At 41.0% G+C, this 23,839-nt stretch overlaps 2 protein-coding genes across 3 annotated transcripts in view; both read left to right on the top strand.

The window, feature by feature from the left end:
- Positions 1–23,839, top strand: part of LOC117496148 (NLR family CARD domain-containing protein 3-like) — a gene marked incomplete at its 3' end in the record, with an annotated part of 682,747 nt that overhangs the window by 240,018 nt on the left and 418,890 nt on the right. The gene's annotated exons all lie outside the window — the stretch shown is intronic.
- si:ch1073-396h14.1 (disintegrin and metalloproteinase domain-containing protein 10) overlaps positions 1–23,839 on the top strand; it is a 54,766-nt gene that overhangs the window by 3,519 nt on the left and 27,408 nt on the right. For both annotated transcript variants that reach the window (XM_034147039.1, XM_034147040.1), the window contains exons 4-8: positions 1,158–1,313; positions 10,608–10,693; positions 11,534–11,656; positions 16,490–16,582; positions 17,371–17,539. In XM_034147039.1, the coding sequence (XP_034002930.1) occupies positions 1,158–1,313; positions 10,608–10,693; positions 11,534–11,656; positions 16,490–16,582; positions 17,371–17,539 (627 nt within the window). The remainder of the gene's footprint in view (positions 1–1,157; positions 1,314–10,607; positions 10,694–11,533; positions 11,657–16,489; positions 16,583–17,370; positions 17,540–23,839) is intronic.

Below are 23,839 nucleotides of genomic sequence, written 5' to 3'. Positions count from 1 at the left end.
GAAGCACCACATGTAGGCTATCAACAACAGCCTGCCCTGGAATCAAACCACCACAGCCTGACAATGGCACAGCGAAGAAGAGGATTACACCTGTTTCCTTGATGTTTGTCTCTGGGGAATGGGCCGGTAGGCCTACATGGACCGGTTGCTATAATGTAGCTTTTGATCTTGGCGTCGGGGGTCTCGATAGCGCCATAGAGTCCCCTATCGGTTGGGGCCCTTGGGGGAACTGTTGGACCACCGCAAATCCAGCCTCTCCTCCTGGCTGGCTGGAGAAGAAGGTCGCACAGCTACGGCCATGGATACAGCTTCACTTGTGGAGCTAGATGGCAATGATGGTGGTGAGGCAGGTGAGCTATCGTTAGCCTCCGGCTCCGGCTGCCGCTGCACATCAACATTGCTAACGTTAGCGCTCGATTTCGAGGACGATGTATGACAAAAAAAACTGTCTCATTTCGTCAGTTTAGCTGTTATATCTCCTTGTTCTCTCTTGTCCTTTCTCTTTTGAGCGCTGCTCTTGTGCTTTGGTTTGCTGTACATTATAAATGCAAGCTATTCAATTTTTTATAATGCTGCCGAACTTGCTGCTGCTATACAGTACAGTACAGGTTGATTAAACGGTTCGCTTGTCACGCAAGGTATCACATGACATGAAAGGGAGCAAAGTCATTGGACAGACAACTTACAAATTAATTTAGGTTGCTTGGTTACTTTGAAGACTGCGTGAACCGGTCAATGCCATTGGGGCCCCACATTTTTTTTAAATATATTTTTTGCATGGGCCCCTGACCGGCTGCACCGTCGATAGTTACGCCACTGATTAGGCCTTTAAACACACAACATCAACAGTTATTTAAAGCCTTTAAGGTTTCGACATCTGTAAAACAGCTGGATACAACATTTGGATACAAATCTGTTTGTGGTAAAAACATTCCGGATTGATTGTTATTATTTGAAGATCAAAGTAAAGCATTTGGAAAGGTCAATGTATTGCTATCTCATATTGCTGTTCTGAGTTTATATCCTCATGGTTGGTTGCACTTCTTGTAAGTCACTTTAAATTCAATTTATTATGTCTGTCCGTGTCTATATGTGAGTTATCTCTGTTTACTTTCACTTCTTTGACCTCAGACATGTTGTCTCTCCTGGTCTTTTAGGAGAACATGGTTCAGCCTGCCATGGCTCTGTGTTACAGGGTCAGTTTGAGGGAACCATCCACACAGAGAACGGCACCTATCATATAGAGCCAATGGATAGATACACCAGCACCCACACAGACCACCACTCTATCATCTACCACGAGGACGACATGGGTGAGCAACCTTTGGATTTATAGTTACTGTAAGGACCTCACCTTTTTTGGCACTACCCCTTTTCCCACCTCCGGTTCAAACGCTTATGTCTTATTTCTTTCCGTTTAGCACTAGCAGCAATGTTAATATGGATTATAAGATCATTTACGGCTTCACTGCAGTGATCGTATGGTTTCACAGTAACAAATACATCGTCTGTCAGTGACTGGCAGGATAACAAATGACAATGATCTATCTATCTATCTATCTATCTATCTATCTATCTATCTATCTATCTATCTATCTATCTATCTATCTATCTATCTATCTATCTACCTATCTATCTATCTATCTACCTATCCATCCATCCATCCATCCATCTATCTATCTATCTATCTATCTATCTATCTATCTATCTATCTATCTATCTATCTATCTATCTATCTATCTATCTATCTATCTATCTATCTATCTATCTATCTATCTATCTATCTATCTATCTATCTATCTAACATTTGCTATCTATCAACCTAGGTAGCTAGTGTACCTTAGCTACACATTTAACTAACCGTTGCCTCTGTAAGGAAACCCTCAACCTTGTGCATTTGTAGACTGAAGTTATCCAAACATCAGCCCATAACCTCAGCTGCTTTTCCTGGCCATGTTGTGATGATAGAGTACAACAAGAAATTCCTTTACTACAGTAGATCCCCCAAACCGTTTGATTCATGAACTTGGCAGTGTCACAGAAAGTCCATCAACTGCAGCAAAATGCATCTTTCCTCATTGCTCTGTTCCCACACAATAAACGGTATCTATACAATATTGACAGCATCAAGCTGTAGTACAAACAAAAGTCATGTATAACCTATTTAGAACTGTCGGGGATGTTAACAGTGTTCCTGGGCTGAGGCCAAAGGAAAGATAATCCTAGTATGGTGTGACTTTTGAAGGAGAGGGAGTAGAGATTAGGACTGAAGTAGAGGGGAAGGTATGAAGAAGGAGAAGAAGAGGAGGGAGAGGAACGGGTAGCTACAGTCAGGGGTGGTAGAAGTATTAAGATGTCTTTCCCAGAGATGGCAAAAGTACACACATCCTTTACTCAAGTAGAAGTACAGATACTCGTGTTTAAAAATACTCTGGTAAAAGTAGAAGTACTGACTAAACTTCTTTACTCAAGTAAAAGTAAAGAGGGCTTTGAAATGTACTTCAGTAAAAAGTACCCATAACTAGCAGCTGTTTTAAAGAGTACCTGACCTCCCTTTATATTAATAGAACAATAATGTCATTGTTAGCTAATGAATGTTTCCATGCTGAACAACGGCAACATGACAACGTTTTCATTGGTCCCTCTTCTTTAGAGAAGACCAGGAAATGATGGATACACGGATCGTGTTCAAATCAATAGGCACGCAATGACTCTAAATAATAATGATCACGCCACCAAACACACATTCAAACTAAAGGAACCAGCCTGTTTGGGAAATGTAAGAAGTAGAAAGTACAGGTATTTGAGTTCAACATGTAAGAAGTAGAAAGTACAGGTATTTGGGTTCAAAATGTAAGAAGTAGAAAGTACAGGTATTTGTGTTCAAAATGTAAGAAGTCAAAGTAAAAAGTCGTCAGAAAAAGAAGTAGTGGAGTAAAGTACTTGTACCAGAAAAATGTACTTAAGTACAGTAACGAAGTATTTGTACTCCACTGCTTCCCACCTCTGGTCTTTCCAAAAATAATATGTTGGAAACAATTCCTAGTTGATCAATGATGTCAGTTTGTGGTTTGTCCAGATGGCGGTCATCATCACTGAGTGCCGTCAGATATTGCGTGTGTTGATAATTTCGTGCAGGAGTATTTCTTCCTGTGTGTGTTTGTCTGGCTACAAATGAACAATTGCATGGGAATGTGATTATGTTACAAGAAAGCATTTTCCTCGAAACTGTTCCGGTTGTGCCAAAATCCCATCTGTATTTGTCCTTTAGTGAGTCTACACAGACTTGATGGCTTGCTTCCTCCCTACACCTCCTGCTTTTAAAAAAACAAAACATTAATGACATCCTTTACATGAGATAATGTTGCCGCTGACAACATCGTGACCTTTCCCTCACATATCTGCAGGAAACTGTGAATGATTTGGCACATGCATGATATTTCAATAAACAATAAATGCTTTCGTACACAAGTTAAAATAGGACACCTTGGGGCAGACGTAATGCTTTTACTCCTGAGTGTATTTCCACTTCCTGCGGTTGTTGTGTAATGGCAACAAAGGTTATATAAAGACCCCCCCTCTTCTGTGATGTAGGGTGTTGTGAGGTCTGGGAAATAGAGTACAGCCCGGTGGCTATTTTGCAACAGAATCACGAAAACATTTTAAAAACGAAAGGTAAACGGTACCAAAAACTGAAGAACCCCATAATGATGTGGGTTCTGATGTAGGGAGGCTGTGGCTCAGTGGGTTAGTGTGCTCGTTAGTGCTCTGATCTTCGAATCAGAGGATAGCAAGTTCGAATTCCACTGCAGTCAGCATGTCGTTGTGTCCCTGGGCAAGACACTTCATTAATGTAATGTAATGATGTAAGACCTTAACATTAGGTTTTTTTTTAGCACTTCTTAACACGTGGCTTGAGTGGTCATTTATTCTTTTATGATTCCTATGATGTCTTAAAGGTGGGGTAGGTAAGTTTGAGAGACCGGCTCGAGATACACTTTTTGTGATATTCCATGGAATGCTCTTAACATCCCGATAGCAATGAATATCTTAAGTGCTTTGACAAAAAATCCATAAAGAAATGTCATCTGTGGAAGCTGTAATACTGTAAAAAGCACGACCAATCACTTTAGCCGGCCCGGCTAAAATAACTGGATGGCCTACCTGCCTGTCAGCCTTCCATCTGTGCACAAACTTATCTCGTGCCCTCATTGGTCATGTGCGCGTTCGTGTGTGTTGGAGGAGGGGCTCTGTAAGGAAGTGGCAGATTTTCTCCGGTTGTGTATTTTCAAATTCTAGCGCACTCGAGCTGGTTTCTCAAACTTACCTACCCCACCTTTAATGTTTTGTCAAGCACTTTGTGACTATGTCTGTGAAAAGCGCATTACATTGTACTTACTTTACTTACTTACTTACTTAAAGTTGCCATGAGAAGTACAGTAATAACCCTCAATGTGTCACAAATATGAAGATATTATTATTAAAGATTTGATCCTGAAACACTTTTATGTGAGAGAAATCCAGTTAATTTATTCACATATCAATTATGTATTAAGTAACCGCACAGAGAAAAGTAAAACAATATGTCATTGTTTGTGTTTGAAAGGCCCTTTATTCATTTGGCGTCTCTGTCCATATGTGTGTGTTTTTGTGTGTGTCTGTGTGTTTATGTGACCTTCGCCTCAAAAATACAGCTTAAAAGATTGGTAACTATTAACCTAGAACTTCGTTGAGATAAATCAAGAGTTACACAACAACGGAAAATCACTGGAAACCTCTTAATGTTGAACTCCAAGACTATAAATGTATACAACAAACCGAAAGTGATTGTATACTCAGGAAATTGTGTGTAAGGTTTAAAGCTACAGATACAAAGCTGTAAAATATTCAGTTTCAATCATATATTTCGTCATGTTATTCTTTGCCAAATTAAATTACACAAGCAAGGAGGATTTGAGAAATATCTCTTCGGCTGAACTCTCTGTGTTGCAGCAATGGCTTATCAGTCTTTGCTTTATTGCTAAAGAAACAGCTGTTACAGTTGCGTGATTGTCCTTAGACATTAAGAATCAGATTAAGCGGAAAGCTGCTTTATCTCCACAGAGGGGAGGATGGGATATGTGGATATGTGGACTACATGAGGCGTAAAATCTGGACTAAACAGAAAATCTCCCACTAAGCGTGTGAACCCTGTTATTTGTTAGATCACTTGAGCCGTGAGCTTACACTGTAAGTAAATTAGAGGTTCAATCCAAGCAATGGACTGTCATTACTGAAGTGGAGTGCACAGACTCTCATAGGCAGCAGGGAGTGAGTTTAGTGTTATATTTAGGTTTAGGGTTATATTGCACTTGAGCAAGCCAGCTAATAGGGCACTTGAGGGCATTTGGCGAGACCAAAGGGTCATTCTTGGGGCACTTAGGCTGTGACTTAAGGGCGAAAAAGTGTCCAACTGCAGAACAGATTTACTGGTTTAGAAAGAGGCATGTCATCACACTCAATGTGTCACATTTCCTGACCCTTTGGCATTTGCAGTTTTGACCCTAGGAGGCTAACATTTGACATGGGGGTCAAGTGTGCAGGTGTGTGTTTGTGTCAAGCCTATTGGCAAAAAGGGTATGTGGCAGTGTACATTTTTCACAGATGAACGTACAATTGTCAATTAACTGCATATCGTAGACCAGGGGGGCCACAGACAGACAAATATACGAAGGGCTGGGCCACTCACAAGAGGTATATTGCCTCATAAGTTCAGTTATAAGTTAGCAAAATCAATCAAATGTAAGTAAGTGATGCTTGTGAGTGTTGGCAGCTCATCCCTTAACACAGATGCCTCATATTGATTATAATAAGGAGAAATAGGAAGGGTGTATTTCAAGCTTGTAAATATGTCATTGGGATTTTTTCTTATCAACTAAGATATGTTAGAAAATGTTTCCAACTTTAATTAACTGAATTTATTGGAAAAGAGGTCTTATTAACACATGAATACTACTGTGTATATTATGATTACATTCATATTGAAGAAGTACAATATAAGACAAGCTCAAGTTTCATTTGTGGGCCGTATTCCATTATACTTATTTAATTAGCTGAGGGCCGATTCAATATAGTCCGCGGGCTATAGTCGTTGATCTCAATGGGATTTTTCACCTGGTTAAATAAAGGCTACAAACAAACAGTAGACCGTGATATACAGTAGACCGTCAAATGATTGATGATGATTTGTGATTGTGTAGCATGATTGGGATTGTGTGTTGCTCAAACATATTTTAACAGTTTTAAAATCAAAGCTGGATTGATATTCAAGAGGCTCTGGCTTTGTGTTTTACATGACTGATGAATTTGCAACTGCTGGGAAATGTGAGTCCGGACTGAAATGTGACACTCATTTTACAATTGGGAAATGCCTCTTCTTCCAGCCTAGTCTTTCACTGAGAGTTTGGCAGTTAAAGGAGCGTGATTCTTTGCTTTTCAATTGGCAAAGTTGATCATCTTTTGCACATTTGGCAACACAGGCGAGAAACATGAATCATCTTCAGTGTGATTGAGAAGGAGAAGACAGAAACAAAGGCCTAGAGAATGAGAACATGGGCAAGTAGAAAGGTCTGGCATTAATTCCTCCAATGGGTCAACGCCCAGCTTTTAGACCCCCACCCCCACTCAGGCCTTGTATAGAATGAAATACTGGTTTGTGATTGGCTGCAGGACCTTGGCAGGATGGTGTGATCCAATCATGTGTTGCCTGTCCCCGACTGTAGGTCCAAGTCAGATCCAGGGAGGTACTATACTGGTGTGAGTGTTTCACACACACACACACACACACACACACACACACACACACACACACACACACACACACACACACACACACACCACACACACACACACACACACACACACATACACACACACTTTGCATTCCCCCTTGAAGGTCTTTTGGGTCACCAGAACGTTGCCTGATTCTGTCACTCTCACATTACTGTAAACAGCATGTGAAAGTGATTATAAAGTCACGTGACTACTGTAAGTTATCTAATCCAAAGCCCTATTGTTTTTCACATGAATGTAACTGTAATAGTTGCATTTTCTTTAATTAGTCTCATTGTTGTACACTAGAATTAGGCGATAACCAAAGAGTTTGTGCTGCATACAGTCCCCACAGCCTCTGACCATGAACTCACTGCACTCTTTGCATGAAAGTCCTTAGGGCCCCTCTTGCATTTTTGTGGAATGTTGTGGTTTTGCCAGCGCAACACCATGGGCCATTACTCCCTCGGCTGCAATCGAAAAATTATTACAACAATCTGAACGAGGCAGACATCCCAGGGCTGTTGCAAAGCACAGTGAGTGAAATCAAAACAGCAGCTATTACAGCTGTTCTACAGACTGACCTATGGGCACATTCATCGCTGATTTCCAAATGTGGATCCTCTTTTTATATAAAAAGGTGGCTGAGAATATCAGGATGCTTCTGTCTGGCATGCTGGTCACTAAGGTGCCGATTTAAATGAATTTTCAGCACTTACTGTATTCAAGGGGCCCTATATTAGTCATTTCCAGGTTCATATCAGTATGTAGTGTCTCTTCTGTGTCATGTCTCCATGCTTTAAAGGAGAGGTGTCATGGCCATTTCCACTGATCATAATTCCATTGTTGAGGTATACTAGAATAGATTTATATTGTGCATTTTTCCAGAATCACATTGGTTTCTCATACAGCATCTCTGTAAACTACGTGTATTCACTGAATTTCACTCTCTGCCTTTAACGGCTCGTTGTAGCTCCAAAAGCTCCAGCCCCCACCCTCCCTGTGAGCACAGTGTGCTCTGATTGGTCGGGACGTTGTGAATCGCGCTGAGCTCCGTGGAGGTGTTGTTTCCTTGTTTAGGATACATAGCGAAACACAGCCAAACTCATCCTGAGCACACACAAACTCACAGCCGAAGTAAAAACAATAAGTGTGGCTTGATATTGAGTAAGAAAAAGGTTGATAAACGCTGTGAGAATGGGTCTGCAGAGAGAATTTCGCCGCGATCCCAACTGTCTGTTATCAGCCTGCAGCCAGGGAGGAGAAATCAGCTGAGCTGTGTGTGTGTGAGGAAGTCCGTGGATTGGTCAATTTCGTTCCTGGCCATTCACACGTCACAGTGTCCAGGAAGTAAACAATGGACAGTGACGTATCTCCAACGAGGCGTTTTGGGGAGGTATTTTCTGTGTTAGAGTTTTACTCGCTACAGGGTGTACTTTGAGGGTTTTGACTCTGCAGACCGTTTACATGCATAAAAACCTTCATAACACACAAGGGGACGGGTAATAACCGGAAAAGCATGATACCTCTCCTTTAATGTTCAAAAAGCTCTTTATGTTTCTCATACTGCCTGTGCTGCATCACCTCTTTTCACCCTCACTCTAGTTCTCTGATAAAAAGCTTCTACCTTGTAGGTCGTTCATTTATTTTTGGCATTTTTCTGCTTTTGAGTTTGTCACAAATTAGGATCGTTCTGCATGGAAAAGTTGATATAGAATGAATAACATTGACTTTTTTTATCTCTAGTCCTGAAAGTAGTAAACTTTATCCGACAGGAAACAATCCTTTTATCTTCTCTATGACTGTGGTCATAAAGCAATAAATGTGACCTTGTGCACCTGTTGAGTAAACAGGAGGACCCAGCACGTTTACTTCACTTTAAACATGAGACTTGAGACCTTGAAATCTCAAGAAAGACATGTGGAAACATCAGAATAAACCACAAATGCTCTTCACTCACGTGTTTCTTAATATGTTTATTAGAAGCAGCATATAGTTTGAGTTTGGCGTCTAGGCTCGGGCCTCATCACTCCACAGATTTACAAAGAACATTGAGTGATGATTAGATAACTATCCCCCGAGCCTACAGGTGGAAGCTGGGGTGGAAGCTGGGGTGGTGGTGGGGCAGGCAAGCAGCAGCAACATGAAACACAGCAGCAGGAACATGAACGTAGCAATAGCAAGTGAACACAGCAGTGGCAGCAGCAGCATTAAGGAGGCAGAGGCAGGAAGACCTGGCAGCTTAAATAGAGCGGCATGTTTAGGAGAATGTGTTTGGTTGGTTGTAAGAGGGACGAGGTGCGTCACGTGTTAATGTATCATTGGTGCTCGAGTTGACTGCCTGAACTAGCTCGCAGGCTTTGCCCCATTTATTGAAACATCTTGTTTTATTTGACATGTATTATCTGGAACATTTTGGCACATTGTCCAACATTTTACTCCAGCATACAGTATAGACGCTTCTTGTCGTTAATGCTCCAGGAAACATCTCCTCCCCTGACATAGATAGTTTCTGTAATTCCTGGGCTTGTCCAATCTGCATTTCCTTCCCCAATCAATAATCCTTTTGGAACATTTAGTTTCAACACATAAAATAGCGTCCTGTTTGCTCCAACAAACAGGAACATTAGGTGCACCCAAAGTACCAAACCTTGTGTTTAACATCTGTGTAATTATTTATAGTTATTTGAGAACACGGTGTCATTTGGGTCACTTTGCGCCTACATCAAAGTGAGTCATTGAAAGTGTCTCTCATAGTCAGAACACGTTCCAGGACACAATTACTATTGACAGTGTTTGCTTTCCTGTGGGTTTCACCCTGCATCTGTGTGTGTGACTGAAGTGTTTGGTGGGGTCTTGTTTGCTGTTCTCTTGCAGGGTGACACTCTGCCATCCACATCTCAATACTGTTTAATCAATGATTTTGTATATAAATCAGCTAATTCAACGTAAAACTCGCAAGTAAGCGTTAGGCAAGAAAAGGCAAGGCAAAGTTTATTTATATAGCACTTTTCAACACAAGGCAATTCAAAGTGCTTTACAAAAATGAAAGACATTAAGAGCATAAAACACATTAGAAACATTAAAAAGCAAAGATAATAAAACATGAATAACACAGGTACACAGGTGAATAAAAGTTACAGTGCAGTGTGAGATGTTCAATTAAAAGTAGCGGCAAAAAGAAAAGTCTTCAGCCTGGATTTAAAAGTAGTGAGAGTTTGTTTATTTGTAGCAACAGAAAACAAAAAGGACACATACAACATAATGACAGGGTTACCATTTACAAACGTATTCACAAAGACAGGTACCAGGAGTATCAAATATCAATTAATCAAGCTGTGCTTTAAAATGATGCAGGGGAACCAAAATGCTCATTTTCAAAATGTTTTGCAGAGTGTTCCAAGCTAGAGGAGCTGCGCACATAAAAGCTTTAGTGCCTAAAACAGTCCTAGCACTTGGTACATGTAATAAAAACACATCCTGGGATCTTAGGCAATAGCTACTTGCGACTCTCTGTGATATCAGTGAGCAGATGTAAGGTGGTAGTTTACCCAGCAGCAGCGGACCTGCAGGTTCCAGATATTTGACAATACCCCTAACCAAATTCTCACATTCCTCTACCCCTATAGTCTTCCCGTGAAATGATAGTTCTTTTGACAGTTTTCTAACCTTTTTATATTTTATATTGAATGTTAGATACCTTTTGTCAATATTAAAATGCTACTCATTGTTATTAGTAAGATATCTTCTCTTTTATCCTGAATGTGTGTCTGAGTGTTTCTGTTGGTTTTGTGCAGTCCTTCCTTCCATGAGAACGGACGCTGATGGTTTCTGTGGAGCAGATCATCTGAACGTCCTCGCCCAAAGACTCAGAACCGACGAGGTATGACAGTTCAGACATCACCTCACAAACACTGACGCACTCTCACTCCTTCTTTCTTTTTCTGTCCTTACCCATAAAAAAGTCCTGCTCTGCAGAAACCCATTTATAGCCAATTAACTCCTAACCCAGAACAGTTTGTCTGATTGACTTGGAAACATGACTGACCTTGTCAATGAGCGTATTCATTTGTTTGGCCACTTTTATTTAGCCTATTGAGTCACCAAGAGCTAAATTCAGGATTGATTTGACTTCCAGCACAACGCTATGACAGTAACAAAACATATGTAGACATAGAAAAACCAAAAAAGGACGACCTGCATCTTTACAGACTTAAACTCCTTTACCTCCAAACCGAATGACCTTTACGCTAATTACAGAATAAACATCTGCCAAGTCTATTTAGCTGATTTCCCCCTTGGGTACTCCATTTATCCGTGACTTTTGACCGACTTGCTGGTTTTCCCAGAGTACAGTGTAAACAATGGACGTCGGGACATTAGTATGGATCCATTTTTAACAACATAGCTGCCAGTGAAGATCACTTCCAGTGTTTGGTAATCAAATGGTCTGAACAGATGTTTGTTTTCAGTACAGCGTCCATGCTGTGTTCCTGTTCCCTTTCCCACTGGGACACGTGGCGACGCATTTATACTGACGTATTTTTATAAGCCAGGTTCTTGACCTGCGAAATCAGGATTAATATAAACCAAATCTCAGTGGAAGGTCAAGTGCATGCTGGGAATTTAGCAGGATTCAATTCTGTCATACAGCGAGTCACCTTTAAAATCTGTTCAAGGGTAATTAATGTCCTTTTTCGTGTTTCTGCCATTTCTCCTACAGGAGGCGCCAGTGAGCCGGTCGAGGAGAACAGTGGATGAGTCAAAGACCAGCTGCCTGATGCACCTTCACGCTGATCACCTTTACTACAAGAAGTTCAAGTCTGCAGATGCTGTCGTGGCTCAGGTGAACACTTCAAAACTGTCTTTAAACACCATTGCATTCTCGAAGATGGTCATGTTTTCGGTTGTGGTTTGTTTGTCTGTTTGTCAGCAGGATTACAGAAATGCTACCGGCCCAATATTTATACAACTTGATTTAAAGGTTGAGCATGGGCCAAGAGAGAGCCCAATTCATTTTAGCATCTTCACACATGCTTCACTTTGGTTTACATTGCAAGACAGGGCATGTGTGCTACATTCATTAAAGAGTGCTCTCCTGCTGATGTTCAGGTGTATATCAGTATGGAGTGTCTCTACTTTAAAGAGTCCTCTCCTGCTGATGTTCAGGTGTATATCAGTATGTAGTGTCTCTACTTTAAAGAGTCCTCTCCTGCTGATGTTCAGGTGTATATCAGTATGTAGTGTCTCTACTTTAAAGAGTCCTCTCCTGCTGATGTTCAGGTGTATATCAGTATGTAGTGTCTCTACTTTAAAGAGTCCTCTCCTGCTGATGTTCAGGTGTATATCAGTATGTAGTGTCTCTACTTTAAAGAGTCCTCTCCTGCTGAAGTTCAGGTGTATATCAGTAGGTAGTGTCTCTACTTTAAAGAGTCCTCTCCTGCTGATGTGCAGGTGTATATCAGTATGTTGTGTCTCTACTTTAAAGAGTCCTCTCCTGCTGATGTTCAGGTGTATATCAGTATGTAGTGTCTCTACTTTAAAGAGTCCTCTCCTGCTGATGTTCAGGTGTATATCAGTATGTAGTGTCTCTACTTTAAAGAGTCCTCTCCTGCTGAAGTTCAGGTGTATATCAGTAGGTAGTGTCTCTACTTTAAAGAGTCCTCTCCTGCTGATGTGCAGGTGTATATCAGTATGTTGTGTCTCTACTTTAAAGAGTCCTCTCCTGCTGATGTTCAGGTGTATATCAGTATGTAGTGTCTCTACTTTAAAGAGTCCTCTCCTGCTGATGTTCAGGTGTATATCAGTATGTAGTGTCTCTACTTTAAAGAGTCATCTCCTGCTGATGTTCAGGTGTATATCAGTATGTAGTGTCTCTACTTTAAAGAGTCCTCTCCTGCTGATGTTCAGGTGTATATCAGTATGTAGTGTCTCTACTTTAAAGAGTCCTCTCCTGCTGATGTTCAGGTGTATATCAGTATGTAGTGTCTCTACTTTAAAGAGTCCTCTCCTGCTGATGTTCAGGTGTAAATCAGTATGTAGTGTCTCTACTTTAAAGAGTCCTCTCCTGCTGATGTTCAGGTTCATATCAGTATGTAGTGTCTCTACTTTAAAGAGTCCTCTCCTGCCGATGTTCAGGTTCATATCAGTATGTAGTGTCTCTACTTTAAAGAGTCCTCTCCTGCTGATGTTCAGGTTCATATCAGTATGTAGTGTCTCTACTTAGCATATCACGTGCAATGTGTTGGATTGCTACTAGCCAATAGAAGCGCGAGTGTTACAGTGATGTCACTATTTACAGAAGTAAGGGGGAAAATCAATCAAGGAAGAGCCCTATGCATTTAGATTTGAGTTGGACAAAATCATGGGTCGGACCCACAAATTAAATGACCTTTCGTGAAGGTCTGCGTTTTTGAGTATCTTTTCACTGAGACAGAATGTTTGTCTAACCATGGTTTAATCTTTAGCTCAGTATCAGTGCTTCTGGCGGGAGTCAAGGGGTTAAGACACCTACAAAAGACTAAAATATAGGTAAAAACTAGAGGTTACTGAGGTTTAAAGTGCAGGTTCTGTGCCCTTATGTTATCCAAACAAAGGAAAGTCTCATGCCAGCTAGAACATGAAGCACTTTGGATGCTGCTGATACCTGAGCTGCCTGATGTTCCGGAAATGCTCCGCAGTACATTGTGTCCTCTGGAACAACCGGACTTCCTCCACTGAACTGAGCGAGCCTAAACCTGTCTCTGAATATGGTGTCCTGTACATGTTGCTGCAATCAAAGTTCACCTGATGTATTTCCCAGTTGTTCAGTCTTATCTTGATTGAAACGAGGGAACAATATGTGAATAACGTCATTTGGCACTAGATCCGTCCTATCTTGTAGTGTTACCAAACAGTGTGCAAGAGAAGGACATTGAACATTTCATTTAATAAGGTTTTAATGGTGAATTCTCCTTTATTTACCTGAACTGACCTTCTGTAATCTGAGCAGTGTGTGACCTCAGTTAGACGGCATTATCGAATGTCCCAGAGAGAAGTTTTAGGATTATCTCAGATTAAAGGAGAGTTTTGGAGGAAAGCCAACATTTTGATCATGACCGAAGCTTTTTTTGTCCGGTTTCGTTTCTAACGACCACATCTTGTGACTATAAGGAAATTAGAGGAAAGCTATTTGTTTTCAGGTAGTGCATTATTTACCAGTGACAGATTCAACAATACTAAATAAAGGGCCGAGCTGTTGAGGCTGAATGAGGCGCCACATGCCAGGGTCTCACACAGCTGCCGGGGAAGTACACAGACAAGACTCTGCCAGGTTTAAAGGCCTGGTGAATAGCCGTCAGTACTCACGGTTAAATAAGCAGTACCGGTCACCTCGTGTTCTTCCCTTAGTTGCACTCAGCAGATCCAGTATGTACCTTCAGTATGACATCAAAACTCATGTGAGAGAGAAACTCCCTCTGGGGGGAAATTGTGATTTTGGCCTTTTCAGACCATTTACATGCACAAAAACCTTTATAACCAGGGGTGCACATAACTTTCTCAGTGAGGTACTCAGATGAGTACCTGGAGTCAGTGTTTGGTACTCCAACTTCTGGCTCCACTCAAAGTTATTTGATGAAGCCCTCTGTATCGCGAACGTCAACGGGGGGGTGCTAGTGGAGTACTTCAGGAAAGTCGACGGGGGGGGGGGCTAGTGGAGTACTTCGTGACCACAGAGCGTGAACGTTGTGATCAGCTGTTTTAGCGCAGTTCTCCAGTGAAGAGGGGGAGTCTCCCTCCGCAGCCGGTTGGCGTAGTTTTGGCACAATTCCGTTGTACAGACCGACGTTAACAGCAGCCCTGTCTGTGCACACGGAGACCGACTCTGTCGTCCAGTGATCTAACCGCCTTCTGGAAAAGCTTCACAAGTACGTCGGTACGCAAATGCGCTTTGTGACACAAGTGACGGTACGCATTTCAGATTGTTGCCGCGCATGCGTACCTGCATACCAGTTATGTGCACCCCTGTTTATAACACTCTATAGGAAAGGGAGAACCTTGTATAAAAGGGCCTCTTTAAATATAAAGTACTTGAAAGAATGTACTTTATAACTTGCCACCTCTGAAATGAATGAACTCCGTGAATTATTTGGTGGCTATAATCCTCAATGTCAAACATTTTTAACCCCTTGTCCTGCACTCTTGACCTTTGACCTTATCAGTGCTTGCAAAATGTCACTGAGGAGGGGCCTTGGAGTGAAAATCATTAGTTTGATTTATTCTCCCTTTCAGCACATGTGGAACTGAATTAGTGAATGTGAAGTTGTTTGAGGAGGAATGTTTGATTTCCCGTCTGAGCTGATGTTGGCTGACCTGCGGTCATTCAGGTCAAGAGCTGCTCTCCCGCCGGCGCGCCTGCATTGCCTCAGTGACATAGGAAAGATAACAGTGATTTACGTGTGTGTATGTGTGTGTGTGTGTGTGTGTGTGTGTGTGTGTGTGTGTGTGTGTGTGTGTGTGTGTGTGTGTGTGTGTGTGTGTGTGTGTGTGTGTGTGTGTGTGTGTGTGTGTGTGTGTGTGTGTTGAAGTGTCTCTGTCTGAACAAAGAGTTGTATTATTAATATTGAGGTTGGCCACACACTGACGTGGGAATCCAGTGACTTAACAAATACCTTTAGGACTTTCTCTAAATTAAAACCAATATTATGACATTCAAAAGTTGATAAGACCTTAATTATTAGGGATGTTTTATGTGATCTCATTCGCATCCGGGACCATTTCAATATGTGCTTTTTTTAATATTAAATCTCTGTGTGATCAAAGTGAGGTCAGTAATTGCGTAAGTAAGTCTGTCCTTAGCTGACTATTATTCACACTAACCTTTCACATGCTGTCCGTCCTCAGATTCTTTCCCCCTTTAACACACACACACACACACACACACACACACACACACACACACACACACACACACACACACACACACACACACACACACACACACACACACACACACACACACACACACACACACACACACACACACACACTGTCCCTGGTGCACCGCCAGACCTTTTTTGCACCCGGTGAGAAAATAAACTATAGGTGAAGCCCCGATGTGCTCTCTGGGAGTAAAGAGACAAAATGTTGCTGTCAATCATTGCTGACCTGGACCAAGTGTCTCCTGTGTCCAAGCTGTCAATATTTAGGGATCTACTCGATGTTCCTGTCCTGATGTTCAGACTCAGACCCTCACATGGGACATCCCACACTGACAACAGTCACCCTGCCTCACTTTACAGATGTATGGATCATAATTAAAACTTTGTTGGCGATGTTTGAATGTACTGTACTTAATATATAACACTGTAGGAGTGTTTTCAGAGTCAGGTTTTTTATCTAAAGCACATGTTTCAAACTCATTTGCCCCTCAGATGTGCTTGCAAATTCATTTAGACTCTCAATACATCTTGGTCAGAAATGTCACAACAATTGGTGGCTCTTTGTGTCAGTATGCTAAGGTTTTATATATTTACCGTGCCCTTTTTCTTAATGCTGCAGGTGTGCTGTCAAATTAAGGAGTATAATATATTTGTATTTGCTTGTGTTTTGTCAAGTTGCATGTATGTTGAGTCCATGTAAACCTGAAACACAAAGCTTTTATGAACCGTTTTCTCACATAAATGCATGTTTTTCTCAGGTTGCGTCCTACATTCGTGTTGTGAACGACATCTACGACAAGGTGGACTTTGATGGAATCAAGCTGATCAACTTCAAAGTGAAATCCCTCAAAGTAAGATCCCTCTGCACTCAAACAACCACACCATTGAGCCACATCAATGTAATGGTTTGTCGGAAATAATCAAGTACAAAGTCTAATCAAAACTTATGAACGCAGTGGCGGACAAAGTACTCAGAAAAGTATTTGCAGCAGGTATAGGGGGAGCTGTATTTTCTATATATTGCAGGTTAACTTGTAAATTAATGATTTTGTTAGCAACGTGACTCAAAGACTCAAATGCAACCACTTGAGACAAAGTTCAAAAAACAAAGTACAACAACAAAATCACTCTTTCAGAGGCAAAGCATGGCAAAGGCTGAATGCAAAACCTTAAGCCTAAATTAACTTGAATCAAAGGTTGTTGACATCAAAAGGCTGGCTCTCATTTCTGCACATGAAGCGAGACGAAAAGGCACAAGACAAAGAGACACGAGGACTATACACAAGAGGTAATGGGACACAGGTAGCAACAATCAAGGGGGGGGGGGTGCTGACAATCACACTGGTGGGAAAACACACAATGACAGGAAGTTAAAAAGGCTCTGAAACGAGAAGGAAAAGCAAGTTCAAAATAACACAACAAAACAAAACGGGGAAATGAACACACATGACGTGATGTTACAGATGTAATCCAGCAATACCTGCAGTATATCCTTTTTGTGCCCAGATCTAAGAAAAATCAGTCTTTTGGCATCGGTTGTTGGTACTAGTATCGCTCATTTGTAAGTGATACCCTGCCCTAAGGCCATGTAAGCTCATTTACAGATCTTTGGTAAAACAGTGCTCCTGTCTCTCTCCAGATGATGGCGGAGGAGGATCAAAACGATCCCATGAACCATCGGTTCATCGGGCCTGAGAAGCTGCTGAGTCTGTACTCTGAGAACAACTGGGGCAACTACTGTCTGTCCTACCTGCTCACCAACAGAGACTACAGCGGGGTGCTGGGGCTCGCCTGGGAGGGCAAAGCTGGTGAGGGTCACTGAGACACATGTGCACGCAAATCACAACCAAACGCTCTGACACAAGCAAAATGGAGGCAACTGTACTTTTAGAAAATAGTACGCCTTCTGACAGCAGGGAGACTTTTGAACGTTTATGTTGAGAACACATGCCAGGCTGAAGAGGAATGTGAAACAGATACAATTCTGCAAAATAACAAACGCCACTAAAGTTAACTGAATTTTTTTGTGCAAAATTTGTTTTGGATGCACTTAACTTGAGTTCATGGTATATTAAGAGTGAATGTTAGCCTCCCTTGGTTCTTCCTGGATCAGATGATGATGTGGTACACAGAGAATTAAACAGCTTTTATTTCAGGCCTTTTATACGTGCAGTGTTTTGGTTTCAGGAACCAAAAGGAAACATGAGGGAATTCCTTCATTACAATCCTGTGTGCAGCTTGGCAGGCAGGCTGATGCTGGGATGTAAATAGTTATTCAACCAATATAATAACAAACTAAAATATTTTACCAACCCTAGGTCTGACATCAATTAATAGCTGACATTTTCTTACAAATGAATGCACAGAAGCTGCTTTAAAATGTGTGTTGATGTTGTCAAATAAGAACTTTTAACAAACAAAAGTAAATCAACTTATATTGATTGTATCAGGAAATGTTTGGTTGACCTTAATTCACACATTTACAAAAGTTTAACTGGTATAAAAACATGTCAAACATGTCTCTGAGCTCTGCTGACACACTGTGTGTTTTGCATGTTTTAAGACACACATGTTGGTGTTGTTGTTGAAGGAGGATCTTCGTTTTTGTCTATATTGTCTATTACCCAGAGGCAGCTCTTGATTGGCTGAACTGAGAGGCGTGAGAGCAGACCCCCACAATATCACACACATAGACACACACACACACACACACACACACATGCAAACACACACACACACACACACACACACACACACACACACACACACACACACACACACACACACACACACACACACACACACACACACACACACACACACACACACACACACACACACACACACACACACACAATTTCCAGTGTCATGCTGCCTCGGAGTAATTAACGTGGATAATGTTTGACTTCCAGAAACAGATAAACTAAACCCTTGGGAAATCGAAGTCCCATTAACCATGTGACCTTAAACTCAAAGACCTTAATGTCAGTTCTACTACAGCAGGGTGCACCATGCACACACACATGTACTGTAGACACAAACATGCTCACACATTTCTGCTGTCAATCATTCAGACCCTCTCTTTTTAACCTGTCTAAGTGTGTGTTCATACGTCAGTAGAGCCGAAGCGTCTCGTGCCCCTTGAGCTTTCACACACACAGTTACATTCCTTCCTCTCCTGAGGCTAATTGAGGAACAAACACACATTTTCCACCCAATATGTTTGGAGTTCAGGGGTGAGCTGTATGCTGTGTGAAGGCATTGCTGTCCTTTTAGGAGAAAAACTCATACAGACTAAAACAGCAGTTCTAATACATACTGTATCTAAATACATATCATGAAAATGTAGATTTTTAATGGACTGTAACTTTTCACTGTTCTGCCAATGAGAGGCTACATTCTTGTCTTTCAACGACTGGAAAGTTACATTAATATATAAACGTATAATAGATATTTGAAAAGCAGACTCGCTTTTTTGGGAGATTGTGGTTGTATAATAATAACTCCCTGTTGTAAAAATAATCCAGGCAGTGTATACATTTGAAACCTCAAAAATATGGCGTCTCCCTGTCCCTTCTCTTAAAATACCACAGTCTATGGCTCTGACAATGTAATACATCTTGTGAAACTTATTGTCATTGCATTGTTTAACCAGTAAAAGTAGGCTATGAGTTTTGATTTAAAGGGGACCTATCATGCAAAATGTACTTTTGTACGTCTTTTATACATGAATATGTGTCCCCGGTGTTCCAGGGAACTCACCAAGTGTCAGAAAACACAACCCTCTCTATTTTCCTCCATACCCAAATCTCTAAAAAAAGGGGCTGCAACGGATCTGATAAAAACTGATCCAGATTTGAACACTGTCCTGACGTCAGGACGGTGGCGCTACGGCTATTGGGCCAACTCCACCAATCAGGAGGAGACAGCCACGGCCATTGCCATTCGAAAGCGCTGGAGACGCTGTAGTACATATGCCAGGCCTGTAAGTGGCGCTGTAGTCTGCCACAAAAGCAGAGAAGAAGACTCCCCGCCCATAGTTACCATGGTTACCCTTCTGTTTATTCCAATATGGTCTAGCAGCGGCCACGGACAGTACACGACACTACACGACACGCCCACTACACGACACGCCCACCTGACATGACACTACGGTGGCTGAGAGACATTACCGTACATGGCAGATTAAAAGCGAATTGACGACACTTATTATTATTGAGATCGTACATGGCAGATTAAAAACGAATTGCAAATGTTATTGTAGCATTTTAAGCAACTATTAGGCAAATAAATTAATAACCTAGTCTATCCGTTTGAGACACAACAGTATAACTTTCAACCCAAATCATTTTGTCAACAAACGGTGGTTTAGTCAACTTTTTTTTAATATATAAAATAGGTATTAATGAGATAATCTATTGATTATGTTTGTCTAACTGCTACTGTACACATGTATTTTATACATAAATGTAGATATTTGTGAACATCTAAATATAGTTGTTAAAGGTTTTAAGATATACATTATCACATCATGGGGTCATTAAGGAACAAATTAGGAGGGCCAGTCAGGCCACTAATGAGCTCAATCATTCACATGTATTATTATTACTTTATAAATTAAAAGTACTAGGGGTCTATTACAAAACCTTTGAAGGAATCGCATAAATTAAAATAAATGTATGGCAAGTATGATCAAATTAACATAATGTCAAGATATAGCCAATAGACAATCAACATGCTTTGAATATAAAGGAAGAAGAACAATAAACAGATGAACATTTAGGTTTTATGTGTAAATTGTGAACAAACCATCTTAATACAACTGGCAGTCTAAGACAGCAAACTAAGCTTCTTTAACTGCTGCTAGAACACTGTTTTACCATGGGGTATTTCTAACAAGACCAAAAAGATATACAAGGCTTCCAAAACAGAAGAAACCAACTCAATACAGTATTTTAATTTCCTTCAAAACGACAAAAGCACTAATAAAAACCAAATAACAATAACATAAAGGAAAAGTAATTTAAGTGGTTGCCTGTTGTAAATACCTTGGTATCTGGCTTGATGATTGTCTCTTCTCTAATAAGTCAAAGATATGTTTACTGTATATTATAAAAATGCTTGTCATGTAGGCATACTGGAGATGGGAAGGCTTTAGTCAGTGTTGTAGCTGAGATTCTTACCGTTCCAATGATGTATTAATAATAACTTGGATTTATATAGCGCCTTTCATGAGACCCAAGGTCGCTTTAAAAAGAACAGGAGTAGAAACAAACATAACAAAAGGCAGTCAGACGAACAGTTAGACAGACAACACAAATAGATTTGGGGCCAAAGACCTTGGCAGACTTGAGGGCCCTTTTGAAGGCGTCAAGCGTGGGGATGTTGCAGATCTCCGCACGGAGAGCGTTCCAGAGAGTGGGGGCTGCCATACTGAAGGCTCTGTCCCCGAAGGATCGCAGGTTGGTGCGGGGGGCCAGAGTCTGAAGACCGCAGGTTCCGGGGTAGGGCATGTGGGAATTGTATTGATTTGATACAAGCAAGCCAGTGTTTCATTGTGTCCGAGTCCAATTTGTTGAGCTCTGGGCGTGCTCCATCACGGAGTGTTGTGTTGTTTGTCTATAGGTGAATAAAATAGAATACAATTTCAGTGACTTTAATATTGGAAATAGTTAACTCCTTAAACAAGCAGCAATGGACTGGCCTGTATAATCCTATGGGACAAAGCTGGTCATACTTCCTCACTTTCAGAAGGTAACCCTTTAACTGCCAGCGCCACCATTTGGTAGAGCACATTTTGTGTCTTGATATCTTGTTGAAAAAAAAAAAAGTTTAACTCCATCTGATTCAGCCAGCTCTACCTTTTTGGTTGACATGTTATGCACAAAACAACCTCTAGATGTCACTGTGGTTCGAACAGAAAGCCCTTCAGCTAGTTTAAATCTTTATATATACGGTCTATGGTTTAAATGTCAGGCCTACAGCATGGCCACAAACCCCATCTAAAAACAGAGGCCTGATTGCATCCACCTGGGTTACTTGGCTCTACCCAATAACTATATATCATTTAACTTTAAACCACACTTAAAATAATAATATAATTATACATATGTGCATGTCAGTATAGCAGCTAATACATGTTTTTTTTTTAAAACATTCAAATGTGAAAGACACCTTCAATGAATATTTAAAATCAGATTCTTGTAAAAATGCGAGTACATGCATTGTTCCATCTGTCAAGCTAAAATATATACATATATCTTAGCTCTTAGCTTGACATGCTAACTGAACGAGCATGTTCAGTTAGCATATATGCTAACTGAACGTCGAGCATGTCAAGCTAAGAGCTAAGATATATATATATATTTATATGTATTCCATTCCTTTACATTTAATATTTAAAATACAAATTAGCTAAATAAACACAATTACACTGCGCTAAACAGCCACATCGACAAACAAACGAGAACCTAAATAGTATGTAATTATATCTAAAACCACAATACGTTAATTACCTGTACTCGGTGCGCCATATTGTTTGTCTGTTCTCTGAACCTCATGTCTCTTTAAATATCCTTGCATCAGCGTCAGTGTCGTCAATTCGCTTTTAATCTGCCATGTATGGTAATGTCTCTCAGCCACCGTAGTGTCGTGTCAGGTGGGCGTGTCGTGTAGTGGGCGTGTCGTGTAGTGTCGTGTACTGGCCGCGGCCGCAGCTAGACCCTTCTCGTTTATTCTCCGCTGTGGCTTTTTTTCTCCCTCCCCGAGGCAAGCGTTTGCTCCTGCTGCTTTAATTCAATGCAATCCCTCCCCGTCGAGGCAAGCACTGTAATTCTCTCCGGTTAGTCCAACAGCAGATGACAAACACCCACCTCTCCGCCTCTTCCAAGGAACGAGGGGACCGTGCGGCAGAGTTTCAGTTTCAGTTTGTTTCGCCGGTCAAGATGTCCGTTAAAGTTTAAATCTTCCGGACAAAATTAGAAAAGTGCCGGTCAAAGGTCTTCTTTGTTATTTATTGAGCTTTAAAACAAATGAATAACGACTCTATATAATAAAACACGAAGGACGGAGATCTCTTTTTCTCCCCCTCTTCTGACAGCCCAGCAGCTGATCAGAGCACGTCTCCCCTCTCCTGCAGGGGGGCGTGGTCAGCAGAATCAGACCCGTAGACAGCAAACAGCACATACTGTAGAGCGAAATGAGGCATGGCTAAAATGCATGATCTGTTTGGTATTTTGAAAACAGAAACGTATAAATATACCTTATATAGGTATGGCCCTACAATATATCATTTAAATATAGCATGATAGGTCCACTTTAAGCAAACCATCACAATCCTTGCACCAAAAACACAGATATTGCAACTCTTGCACTGATAGTTTTGTCAGTGATTATTACCTCCATCAAGGAGGTTATGTATGTTGTTTGTCAACATGATTACAGAAAAAAACCCTGTCGGATTTTCACGAAATGTTGTGAAAGAGTGTATCATTGGCCACGGAGAAACCCACAACATTTCCGAGTGGATTGTGGTAGAAAAACTCCCTCTGGAGGGAACTTTTTTAGCCTTTGCACCAAAACATTTATAATAACACAATACAGGAAACCCCCAAAAAGCCGAATAGGGCCCCTTTAATATCAAAGATGAGAGTGATTGAAGTTGTATAATAACTGATATAAATCAGAGCAAAAACATAAAGAAATGTTGAATATAACCTGTGGTAAAATCCAGACAATCTATTGTTTTCACACAAGGAAAAGGCCAAGTTGGTCTCACAAATAGTGAAATAATCGTATTCAGGTTTGCCGTGTGCAGGTCAATGAACTCTGGAGACAAAGAGAGCAGTGATGGAAAGTCATTAGACGCGGATACATTATTTACAGTACCTTACAGCATCCACTGTACTTTTCTGAGAATTTTAGACAGTGTTATTGGCGGTCAAATGTCCCGCTGTGTCTGTTTTTGTTGTTAAAGGCATTATTAGGACACTGTGACTCACCCTGCCAAGGAAAGACTGCCCCTTTACTATTGTTTGTTTTTTCATTTTAAACCGTGTGAAAGAGAGAGAGATTATGTGTGTGTGTGTGTGTGTGTGTGTGTGTGTGTG

This window comes from Trematomus bernacchii, unplaced genomic scaffold (assembly GCF_902827165.1).
Source record: "Trematomus bernacchii unplaced genomic scaffold, fTreBer1.1, whole genome shotgun sequence".
NCBI classification, from domain to species: domain Eukaryota; kingdom Metazoa; phylum Chordata; class Actinopteri; order Perciformes; family Nototheniidae; genus Trematomus; species Trematomus bernacchii.
The sequence above is the reverse complement of the archived record's forward strand: the minus strand, read 5'-3'. Positions and strand labels throughout refer to the sequence as shown.